Source organism: Odontomachus brunneus, unplaced genomic scaffold, assembly GCF_010583005.1.
Source record: "Odontomachus brunneus isolate Ranch 3 - 2012 unplaced genomic scaffold, Obru_v1 Obru_scaffold_017, whole genome shotgun sequence".
Lineage (NCBI taxonomy): Eukaryota > Metazoa > Arthropoda > Insecta > Hymenoptera > Formicidae > Odontomachus > Odontomachus brunneus.
In genome coordinates, this window is record NW_022639467.1 from 3,001,945 (window position 1) to 3,014,179 (window position 12,235).

The 12,235-nt window shown below is 35.6% G+C and overlaps 2 protein-coding genes across 3 annotated transcripts; one reads left to right on the forward strand and one right to left on the reverse strand.

Annotated features, from left to right (window-relative positions):
- Nucleotides 1-603: 603 nt before the first annotated feature.
- Nucleotides 604-3,971, forward strand: LOC116841657 (alpha-(1,3)-fucosyltransferase B). Its single transcript, XM_032809880.1, has 7 exons — nucleotides 604-961; nucleotides 1,045-1,087; nucleotides 1,290-1,414; nucleotides 1,500-1,719; nucleotides 1,867-2,056; nucleotides 2,124-2,301; nucleotides 2,380-3,971. Exons 1-7 carry the CDS (start codon nucleotides 893-895, stop codon nucleotides 2,866-2,868), a joined length of 1,314 nt encoding a protein of 437 aa, XP_032665771.1. The 5' UTR covers nucleotides 604-892; the 3' UTR covers nucleotides 2,869-3,971.
- LOC116841656 (tubulin-specific chaperone D) lies at nucleotides 2,992-9,733 on the reverse strand. 2 transcript variants are annotated; one of them, XM_032809878.1, is made up of 18 exons: nucleotides 9,224-9,565; nucleotides 8,894-9,072; nucleotides 8,662-8,800; nucleotides 8,398-8,584; nucleotides 8,045-8,267; nucleotides 7,808-7,956; nucleotides 7,505-7,734; nucleotides 6,842-6,981; nucleotides 6,655-6,760; nucleotides 6,379-6,556; nucleotides 6,123-6,281; nucleotides 5,812-6,015; nucleotides 5,199-5,363; nucleotides 4,998-5,122; nucleotides 4,650-4,804; nucleotides 4,354-4,552; nucleotides 3,801-4,103; nucleotides 3,374-3,655 (listed from the first exon to the last, which is right to left on the reverse strand). In XM_032809878.1, exons 1-18 carry the CDS (start codon nucleotides 9,563-9,565, stop codon nucleotides 3,374-3,376), a joined length of 3,465 nt encoding a protein of 1,154 aa, XP_032665769.1. The 2 variants fall into 2 exon arrangements, with proteins under 2 accessions (XP_032665770.1, XP_032665769.1); XM_032809879.1 differs by lacking the exon at nucleotides 5,812-6,015 and having other exon boundaries at nucleotides 2,992-3,655; nucleotides 9,224-9,733.
- Nucleotides 9,734-12,235: the final 2,502 nt, after the last annotated feature.

A 12,235-nucleotide genomic window follows, 5' to 3' on the forward strand; every position in this document is an offset into this window, starting at 1 on the left:
GGATTACTTGTTGGATGGAAAACTTTATTTTGATTAGTCCGTCTTCAGAAATGCACCAATCAGGGTATCTATTATGGACTTCTTCGGAATCAATTCCGATCGGAATAATTCCGTTTCCCTTAGAAAAGACAATAGAAATCTAGGAAATAACTGAATGTTTCCGATCGGAATTGATTCCGAAGAAGTCCATAATAGGTACCCAGAACAGAGTACTTCCATCCAGCAAGCAATCCAGCATGAAAACAAGCATCGTGTACCGCTGGCTTTAGTTGCAAGCCGATCGCAAGCAGACACAATTCTTATTGCGACAGCTAATCAGAAGCATCAATGGTACTATTGACGCTTCTGATTGGCTGTCACAACAAGAGTTGCAACTAATGTAGAACGATTTTTATAGCGAGCAATAGCAAGCAACATATGCACGTATACAGTTGTGTGCATGCATATATGTATATGTATAAATGTATATCTCTTACTATTTTCATAAGAGATGAGAATTAGAAAATAAAAGAACTAAATTATATGAGGTATCCGGTAACTCGCGAGATGCCGTATCCCCGCTCTGCATGATATCACGCGTTTAGTTCGGCCACATTCGGAGACAATCTCAGAGGGCGCGACAAAAAACCGGAGCCAATTTTTACAAGAGGGAGTTTGTACCCCCTACCTTCTCCAATAAAGGGCTGCGTTCGGAAACGTCACTTTAGTACTCTCCCTCTCTTTTTATTTTACTTTTGTATTTCGCTCACTCCAACGGCTATCGTCTAGTAGTGCGCACACAGTGTGTCTCCGAACGCAGCATAGGTATGTTTAGTGATCGCATCGCACAATAATTGATGATATAATCAAGAAATGAATGATATAAATATATAAATATGCATCAGCAATTGTAATGGCATGCAAAATACGCATCATGTTTGCAACCGCGACAACACTGGGCACATGTATCGTAATATTTCAGGTATACACGAATGAATCAGAGTCATATGACCCATTAGTACCACGAAAGCCAAATGTTGATGTATGTCTTCTTTCTTTTTACAGCTGTGTTTGATGCTATGCGACCGCACGGAATTGTCTATCTTAGGTAATTCATTGCTGTTATAATGATAGCGTACGAGTTTTTTCCTTTGTTTTTAAAGGATTTAGTGTGATCCAATCAAATCTAATTTGGCTTTGTAAGATTGGCTCCCGAATAATAAATCTGTCATTTCGATACTAGATTTTGTTAATACTTAATGTTATACTGATGTTTACCAACAAAGGCTAATGTATCTTGTCTCGCTTAGATGATGTTACACCTATTGTGCTGTGGTGGACATCTTTCGGTACCAATAATCAAGCGAAAGTCTGTGGAAGCACCAAATGTTACTTTACACACGATAGAGCGTTTCAGAGCAACACACGATTAAAAGTATGATTCTTTCGACGTGGTAAACAAAGCATAACATGTGCTATATAGCATTTTTCAATGTTAAATTTATCATTGATTTTTACAGAGTATTCTTTTTTATGGAAGTAACTTTCGCGTTCGTGATTTACCCACTTGGAGGAATAGTGCTGTATCGTGGGGCTTGTTCCATGAGGAGTCTCCCAGAAATAATCCTATACTTGTTCACAAAGAAGCACTCAATCTTTTCAATTACTCTTCAACTTTCAGCAGATTCAGTAATGTACCGCTTACGCTTCTTGATTTACCCAGTCTGGACGAATTAATAGGTAAGTGTATAATTGTATCTGATAAAGGCAACAAGGCAATGAGATTAAAATGCTTTTTTCTCACTTGAACAGCAATGCACGTAACTAAAGATTTTGCCAAGGTTGTGTATACATCACAAACAAGAATATGATCGAGCCTGTTTGTAGGGAAATCATATTATGTTGATACCAAAGAGAAGACTGTGTTGATGCGTACACAGAATTTAGCACCAGTATTATATATTCAATCTGACTGTGATACTGCTAGCAACAGAGATCGCTATGTTTTAGAATTAATGAAGTACATTCGTATCGATTCTTATGGTGCGTGTATAAATAATGCTCAGCTTGACAACAGGTACATTTACATAATATGATTCGTGCATCATGTGACATTAATTATTATTGGTATGTGAAATGTTCAGGTTGAAGGACAACTATCTCGACATATTAAATAATCGTGAATTCTTATCCTTCGTGGCCAAATACAAGTTTACCATAGCCTTTGAGAATGCGGTATGTGACGATTATATCACAGAAAAACTATGGAGGCCTCTTATCGTTGGTTCCGTACCTATATATTATGGATCGCCATCTTTTAAGGTATCATTTCATACGAGTTTTTCCCTTTGTTTTTAAAGGATTTAGTGTGATCCAATTAAATCTAATTTGGCTTTGTAGGATTGGCTCCCGAATAATAAATCTGCCATTTCGATACTAGATTTTGTTGAGCCACTGCAACTCGCCAATTTTTTGCATAAACTTGTAGAAAATAATTCTGCATACGAAGAATATTTGCATCACAAATTGGGCGAACGCGAATATCGTGTCACGAATGACAGATTGCTGCATTTCCTCGAGAGAAGACCGGCAGGAGTTTCTAATGAATTTGGAAATTACGTAGAGGCATTCGAATGCTTCATTTGCGAACAAATACAAAATAATCGTAAGTCGCAGGTGGATATAGTAACGGAGCGACAATACAATTGTCCATTGCCAAGAGATCCAATAACAAGCGAAACTGATAAACAAAATTGGTGGATTGACAAGTGGAATATTGAGAAATGCGGAGCCAAGTTGTTAGCTCATTATGCAACTAATAACATTAGTTTTAATATCAATCATTTTGATAAGCAAAAAATGCACATGTACGACAACGGCGAATGTTGATGCATACAGAAGAATCGTAGAATCTCGAGACTGTCAAAATGATTTTGGAGGAGTACTTATAAGTTTGAGAATTTGTTTTCAGTATTTCTCTCTGTATCTCAGTATTATATATAAGGGAACACATACTTTTACACATTTATTTCATATAAAATAATACAGTAGAAAAGTTGAAATTATTAAATACATTTTACGAAATGTAGATTTCGACTGTGTCATAAAACGAAAAGGAAAGGAAGAGAAGAAGAGAGAAACTTTTGTTCTTATATGTGCATACATATGTGTGTAGTATTTTTCAAATGTACAAAGTATCAGTCCTGAAAACTGCCATATTTTTTCTAACTTTTTTTTTAGAATCGCGCTTAGCTAGCGATTTTGTATATTGGAGATACACTAAATCACTAGCTTTGCTTTACTTTATACACTGTATAAGCGTAAAAGTAAAATACAAGCTTAAAGAAATGTTGTTTTGTAGGAGAAGCTTTCTGTATATAAGACTGCTCCTCTTTCAATTTATCGACTTTACTTGCAAAACTGGAGCAGGTACTTTCATTAGCTCGCACAAATGATTTCTGATAGGACGTAAATCTATGATGGATTGTTCCCAATCTGTAGCATTCAATTTTGTGAGTATATTTGCCAAATCCTCTTCCGTTATATCCATTTCTTCTCCATAAAGAGTTAAAGCTTCATAAGTACGTATAGCCGTAGTCTTTCTCAGACATGTATATTTATGACACAAAAATATACTCAACTGACAAAATGCTCTCTTTGCAACAGGACCTCGTACCTGGTATGCAACAGATAACATAAAAAAATATGTATGTGTATGTATAAATTTAAATATGTATAAATACAAATAATTGAATATATACATGCACACGCGTAAAGTTTATGCAACAATTATACATTATTACTATCATCGTCAGACTTACTTGTAACAACTGGCAGAAAACATTTATGCTACTGATGAGCAATTTCATATTACTGGAATATTTGATCTCGTGTTTCAGTAATGTTAATATACGTTCAGAAATTGTATTGTCCGCATCATCCAAAATGGACTGAATACAGCCCGAACTTAATAAACGATCCAGAAAAGCCAACATTGATGTTATCATCCTCTCATTTTTACGACTTTCTTCGAATATACTTAAAATCTTTTCGCATACATCCTTCAAGCCCACCTCGTCGATCTCTTGTAAGTAAGTAAATAAAGAAACGCTCGAATATTTTACCTGCATTGATTAGAAAGAAATGTATTTGGTCATGGTAGAATTACTTGGCAAAATTAGTGTTTAGCTGCTTCAATGCAAAAAAAGAGAGAGACATAGAGAAAAAAGTTGATTCTGAAGTGAAAATGATGTATTGGCTATTAAATAATTTCTTCGGTATTCCTTACAATCACACACAATTATGTATATATAATGTATATATAATATATATAATGTATATGTATGTATTAAAATTTAGTAAATAAGAGTTTACCAATGACTCGCTTAAGCCGCCGACGCTAAATATAATTCCGCGTAACAGACTTATTTTATATGGCGGGAAACTCAACATCTTAATAAATCGCGGAAATGTTGCGGATTCCATCCTCCATTCGATATTCTCTTTACATTCGTTAAGAGGAAATATAGCTTTCAGTTCATTGTGATATGGAATATTGGGAAGTGGTGGTTCGCTGTGTCAGAAATTGAAACACTTTACACTCTATGCTATTCTATATAAATTAAAAGTCGATTTGTTAGATCATAGGTATTGTGTAGAAATGTATTTACCTGTGTATAAGCGCGCTAAATACCGTGCCAGCTTGTGCCCGAATTCCATCTATTCTTTCGACAGCTTGTTGTGCGATACCACCAATGATGCTAGACATCAACTCTTCATTCAATATGAACAATAGTTTTGCCTGCGACACTAAATTTGTCAATATCTGAAACAAAACCGAATTTACACGAGTCTCTATGCGGGATCTTACGAACGATAGAGAATCTGTCGTTTGAAATCTGGAATTGATTTTCTTTTTTCTCTTTTTTCTTGTGAAAAATGTCGAAAAGTCGACACGTTACGAATTGTGAAGGCAAAATAATTTTCATGTTGTTTTCTGCAACGTGAAATCTACGTACATGTAATCCAATCATAGCAGCTTCCCTCACCCAAGCGCCTATGTCTCCGCGACTATCTATCGTATATTCTTTAAGAGCCAATAAATAACAATTGTACAGATCAGGCATAAACGATTGCCACTTGTCTGAAAATGCACATTTCGTCGTTTTCACTCAATTCAATATACAAATTGTCAGTGGCAATACGTCCAGAAAACTTACCCGCTTCGTCAATCCCCAACGTTTGGCATATCATTATTAAAGAATGCAAAGCTTCTTTCCTACTCTCCGCCCATTTTGATGTGTTTGCAGATATATTGGTGCACATGATCAACGCCTCTATAATATCTTTCACTCTTTCGCGAATAACGAATAACGGAAAATGACCTGTTTGAAACAACTTCAATTGAAACAAATAATAGATGTGTCTATAAATAATTAAAACGATTTGCATATTTTTACGTTTAACGTTTTATCGCTAATGTATGTGTGCAACACAACACACACACACACACACACACACACACACATACACATTCATAATTTACACTTAATTTTAACTTCAACAAATACAGTACATATCATACAAGTATTTCCAAAGTGTTGGAAAAAATCTCTCACTTTAAAACTACAGTCTCGTACGTATAAATTATATGTATACAAAACATATAATAAGAATAGTATCAAATCCACACCTACAGAGATTTTCCAGTTTCTAATAAAATTTTTCAAAGTAACATCACATCGATTCCATCGATTTTTCTACATAGGAGATATCTGCTGAAGATGAATTTAGATACAAGATAGACAAGCACACAACTCTCCTTCGGCTTACCGATTGCTTGTGCGAAACCTATTCTAACAGACTGGTTACTCGATTGTAGAGATTCCAAGTAACGATTGACTACGACATTCCGAGCGTCATAGTCGATGCCTATGTAGTATTCTACAAAAAAGTTTGTGTGTGCTTCGGCTGCTTTTAATTTAACTGCCGACACCTCGTGGCTCAAGCACTCTTCTAATAGCTTCTGCCAATCGTCTACATTATTCACAACGCAAATGTTACCGCATTAATCAATTGTGCTAATAAAAGTGACATCAGAGCAAGTGTAATCGAGTAGTTTTAATTATAATATTTATACTTGCCTATAATATCGGTCAAATGAATGGGGAAATGAACGACAGAACATTTCTTTATCAGCACAGCACAAGCTTGTTTCATAAGCTCTCCACCGAGTCCTTTAAATTGTCCCCTACTTCGGAAAGTTCGTATTATGTCTTGAATATCAGAGACAGCCGCGGCTCCTGGAAAAATTCATTGAGTACATTCAAAAAGAAATAAAAGCAACAGAATATCCTTTTATTACAGAAAACGTAGACAATGTTTTTTACATATTCTTACCGATAATATTTTCAATCTTGTCGTTGAAATGATTATATAAAGCTTCGAGAATCTCCGCAGTTGCTAATACCGCACCGTGTCTAACGTTTAAATCGATAGAATTTAGCATGTCCAGCAAAGTAAGTAGTACTGTGCTTATCATATAGTGCGGATCAGCTGCCGTCAAATTGAAAAGTGACTGCAATAAATTACTAATAACATATGGGCAACTGAAAATTTATGACATTTTATTTTTATATTGAATCAGAATATATTGCTACCAAAAGTGAAATTTACTCTAGCTGAAAGTTCTCTAATTGCAGTGTCCCAGTGTGTAACCTTTTTAGTAACTAGATGATCTATTAAGGGTTTCGTATATTCTTCATATTGCGCAATTTGGACACTATAAATAATTGTTGCAAATTAGCATGGCTCAAAAATCACACACACTCACACACACACACACACTCACACACACACACACCTGATTTTGAGATATGTGTGGCTCCTCACACCAACTTCAAAATAATCAGCGACAGTTAGTATATTTATACCGTGTGGAAAGTTGCCCTGCCTGCCAACATTTTCTTGAAATGCAGCAGATGCTGCTCTCCTACAGTTTATCTAACAACGTAAACAGTGTATTATAAAATGCATTATTAAATGACAATGGAAAACACAGAATGCTGTCGAATTTACGAATTTCCCCTTAACACGCAATTTCTTTGGCTAACCTTTTCTTTTTTTTAATGAAAATGTTAAAGCAAAAATATTTAAATATTTGATATTTTAAATTAAAAAATATCAAGTGAAATTATCATTTGTTGTGTCTTTACAATCTGTAACTTTGTATATACATTGTGTACCTAAACTTTAAATTAAAATCTTATCAAAACAAAAGATTCACTCGTGTGAAATGTATTGTCCGTTTTCTCTCATGAAGAGCATTTCAAGTTTGTCAGAAATCCTGAATTTTTTTTTAGATATCTGTTTAAATAAATTACAGATACCTGTGGTAGCTTTTTGGAGGGGAAAATCATTTCTAAATTGGCCAAAGAATCTATAGTGAAAAGAGAACAGTATGGGAAAAGGTACAAAAATAAAAAAAAAATTTGGCTTTGAGGTACAGAGATATATGTACTTGTACCTCTCTATCGAAACATGTCACCACCAATAACATTGCCGCAATTTCTTTGACATAAGGTTCGAAAACATGAGGATCGTAGGCTCTCGGAAAAGACCAGCATATATAACAAGCAGCGTCTCTGATCAGATAACCGATCGATCCATAAGCTCGAGGCTCGTCAAAGACCAGGGCTTGGAGAACTACTGGAATAACGTCGCTTAAACGATGAGGCAGCAATAAGCCACGCCTTCCTGAAATTTAAACTTATAATAAAGATGATAGAACGTAACACGCGATGATGATATTGTAACGTGCAAAACGCACCAAGTTCCGCGAGTGCTAAACAACCACCATGCCATGCCGAATCGGACTCACGTCCAGAAAACAGATTCAATACGAACCCCAGCACATCGTCGGCTAAGTCTACCGGTAGTCTAGCTGTTATTCTGCCGATACCTTTCGCCGCAGACCACCTAAACAATTTACATTATCCGTTGAATCAAATTATTTATAGCAATTAATTAATAAATTATTTGTGCAATCGAAGTGGCATATATGCACCTTATAGTGATTGCTTTATCTCGAAGGCCTTGTATCAGTTGTTCTATGATATCTTCAATAGCTGGAGGAATTTCCTGATCTTCGTTGTCATTTGAAATAGTTTTCTTAAAATCGATAACACTTTCGGTAATATCATCCGTTTTAATATTCGGCATAATACTAATCGGTCGACTTGTTTTTTGATAGCGCCAGGATGCCAATTTCGTTCTTAGCAGTACCAAACCTGTCAGATTGTAGTAAATTGTCAAAATCCATAAAATGTATGTGTGCGCGCACATGTATGTGTGTGTGTGTGTGTGAGAATATACACGTATACATTTATGACGTGTTGAGAAAATTGACTGTCGGAATACCTATGCGCTGAACAACTTTTATTCCAAACTTTCTGATGAGATCTGCTGGATTATCATTTAAGCGAAGTTTCAACATGTTATCAAGAAGCATTTGACTATATGGTTTAACATCTTCTCTCGCGCTATGCTTTAATATCGAGGCTATTACAGCCAATGGTCCATGTCTCAAGGGATCGTCTTCTATGCACTGAAACATTGAAACTCATGAAATCACACTGTTGATGTTATCACACATTGAAATAATATATGATATTGTTGCATTACCTTTAAGCACCACATCATCATTTCTTCTAGATATAATTTCTTAACATCAGACCTTGTTAAAAAGTTTGATATTAAGAATACTGCTGCTACAGCACAGGCATCTTTTGATAAACAATATAATTTACATACTTTTAAGATTCTAGAACATATTATCCAGATTAGAATCTGATGCATTTGTATTATCCTTTAAATTTTGTTTATGCAACATAGAAAATAATAATATTAATAATACCTGACAACAATGGTCCGTTCTGGGTCTACATTTTCAGATGTCTCTAGACGAGATAGGGGAAAAGGTATTTTTGAGATAATGGATAACCATATAAGGAGAACATATCGAGTTTCCCAGGTTTCTACATCATGTGGATTTTGCTTTTCAAGCATTCTTAATACAGGTAAAAGATCTACCACCTACAACAGAATGTGTTTGCACTATGAATGTTAAAATTAGGTCAATTACAATCCATTTTAGAGCATAAAAACAGATTATTGTGATCATTTCTCATTCTTTTTTATAACATATAAAGATTTCATTTATTTAATATCAAGTGACAATACATACCTCGTGTGGTAAATAAGTAACGATCTTTTTATACGTTTTTACAGACATGATGATAAATAGGTATTTAAATGCGTTATGCTTGATACTTTCTGCACAGCAATCATCTTTTATAATAGACAATAAGGATCCCAGGATTCTCTCGAGGTACGGGTCTAGGAGTTGATGTTGATCTTGATACTGGGACAAAATAAAGTTGAAGCGATCCCTATTCCTTTCCACTAGACTCGACGATAAGTCAGGCTTCCTCAATTCCGCTGTCAGAGTGGTCACTTCGTCTATCTCTTTGAACGCGTTGAAGCCGCATCCTACCCTTTCTGGATCCGGATAATCATTCAACACCATTGTTTGTAAAATTTGTTTGTTTGTTCTTTGCCGAGATCACGAATTTGACATGTGTCGCACACGACTCACGTGAATCATAAGCCGTACGAGCTGTTCATCGTCAAAATTATAACCTTACATGGATGTCTCTCTCTCTCTGTTTTCTGTTCTGTTCTGTTCTGTAATAGCTGCGTTCCGAAATTCACTGATAGCGAATTCGGTAGCTTGCACTAGTGCGCACTGAGTGCGCATTAAGGCTTGTTTACAGTACATTCTTATATTTAAGATCGTGTCTTAAATACATATTTAAAAACATTTTAACTAATAAAATGATTCGTACGGATGTTATACATATCATATTATGGTTAAAAATATTTGAGAATTTATTTGAGAATTATTTAAGACAATTTTTAAATATAATAACATACTATGAACAAGCTTAGTGCGCACTCAGTGCACACTAGTGCAAGCAACCGATTCGCTATGACAGTACTGAAATTCTATAGTATACGTGACATGAACTATAGAATTTCAGTACTGGCAGTGAATTTCGGAACGTAGCCAATGGCTCCGGGGGAAAAAGTTATCCCCATACGCCATTCTCCAATCCTTATGCCTCGTTTGTAGTTACTGGTGTAAACTTCATGCTCCTATAGGCTTTTGTATGTGCTTCTCAGAAAATTGTCTATTTCTTTAAATGTTTTAATATGCTTCAAATCGAAAGCTCGGTCATGAATCAAATCAGCTGAGAATTCACAATCAATTTGTGATAATTTAGCTAGTAAATGATCCGATTCCTTTTGGTACTTTGGACAATTGAACAGGATATGTTTTGTGCTCCTCCACAAAAGTCCATCCACACTTACAATTGGTATGTTCAATGATGTTTTTATCAATTAAGTGAGGTAGTGAACATATATAAAATGATCTGCACCGGGCAATAAGAGTAATGACGCTTCTGTTCATCTCCCAGGTGTCTTTGAACCACGGCTTTTGCATTACAGACTCAATTTTACTCCTGTATCTGCTTCCTTTGTCTAGAAATTCATTTTCCAGCTTCTGAATGGCTTCGATACGAATAGAAGTTTTATTACGTAGTATGACGTCATCTATATTCTGGTAGTAAAGCTCATCCAACGGTGTTTCGGTGCTAATTGCTCCAAGACCAGCCAACATATCCGCCAGATGATTTCCCGGGATTCCTCGATGACTGGGGATCCATATGAAAGAGATGTCCACATCTTTTTTAGCTGCAGCGTGGACTGCACTTTTGATGTCATAGTATATTTTCTTGCATTTTCCTTTTAGATCCATGTTATTAAGCATCATAAGAGAACTAAGGGAGTCCGTGAATATCCCAACTTTCTTCTTTGCATGATCTCTTACCAAATTAACCGCTCTCAAAAGGGCTAAACCCTCGACAAACGAGATAGTCAAGGAGTCGTGAACCCTAATAGCCTCTCTGACCTCCGGACAGGGCGAGTAGACCCCAAACCCAGCACCACCACCACTCTATATGGAACCATCCGTGTACACCTCAATATCGAGATCAAGAGATTTTATCGTAGCCTCGGCCAATCTGTCCATACCCGCCTGCGATTTCTTATTTCCGTAATCATTTTTATCATACCAATAATTACCTTTTTTAACTTTGAAATACTTAATTTTGTCAAATTGATTAAAGATAATATTACATTTATATGTTCTGATATGATAATGATTATCAATGGCCGGAGGACGAGGTAGCCTGTCTCCCAGACAAATTGATTTGAGATACTCTTTATTATCCGAAATAAATTTCTCTATTGAACTAATACTTTCATTGTCCAATTGAACAATAGGATTTTGATCATATTTTCTGAGAATTGATGTAATACCCTCAATCAAGGCGTTCGGGCCCAAAATGAGACTTTTAAGGATAATCTTAGAGGTTAAATATTTCCATCTATACTTCAACGGCCATTCTCCCATCTGATCCAACATAACATTCGTGGGAGTGGAAATCATTAGACCCAAGACCAATCGTATACATCTGTACTGGATTTTATTAAGGATATTAATTTTTTTCCCAGGACAATCTAGTAAAACTATACTGCCCCAGTCAAGGACCGACCTAATCAGTCCTTTATAAACCAATATTTATATACATATAACCGTTATTTATATACATCGTCGATGTTAAGATTATCTAATAGAAAGTTACTATTTAATACACGTATCAAGTGCACGATGTAAACCAAGCCAATGGCTTGGTACGCGTATTAAATTTGATGAGCACCAATGCTTTAGTCCCGAATCACAATAGGTGTAGTAAGCTTTAAGCCTTAAGAAATTGACCAATCACAGTCGATTATTCTCGTCAAATTTGACTGTGATTGGTCAATTTCTTAAGGCTTAAAGCTTATTACATCTATTGTGACTCGGGACTTATACCAGCTTAATAAATCGTTGTTTATATATATTCGTCGATATTAATTGCATGTTCGACTGGTTCTGGGTTAACCACCCACTCTGAGTTATTCAGCCTACGTTTATTGGTCGAACAAATACTTATAAGCTTTATGATTGGTTAGTAGAGACTTATGACGTCATTAATCGCTTTCGGAGCGATTAACCTAGGACCAGTCGAACACGCTATTTGATTATCTAATAGAAAGTTACTATAGTATTTAAGCCGGTATTCATAATCCA

Excerpts from the sequence above, each read along its gene's own strand:
- LOC116841657 (XM_032809880.1), top strand. The coding sequence starts at position 893 with ATGGCATGCAAAATACGCATCATGTTTGCAACCGCGACAACACTGGGC. Across the intron at positions 1,088-1,289 it reads CACGGAATTGTCTATCTTAG|ATGATGTTACACCTATTGTG; the intron begins GTAATTCATTGC and ends TGTCTCGCTTAG. Across the intron at positions 2,302-2,379 it reads ATGGATCGCCATCTTTTAAG|GATTGGCTCCCGAATAATAA; the intron begins GTATCATTTCAT and ends TTGGCTTTGTAG.
- LOC116841656 (XM_032809878.1), bottom strand. The coding sequence starts at position 9,565 with ATGGTGTTGAATGATTATCCGGATCCAGAAAGGGTAGGATGCGGCTTC. Across the intron at positions 6,282-6,378 it reads CAAGATTGAAAATATTATCG|GAGCCGCGGCTGTCTCTGAT; the intron begins GTAAGAATATGT and ends GAATTTTTCCAG. Across the intron at positions 4,553-4,649 it reads TTTAGCGCGCTTATACACAG|CGAACCACCACTTCCCAATA; the intron begins GTAAATACATTT and ends TTTCTGACACAG.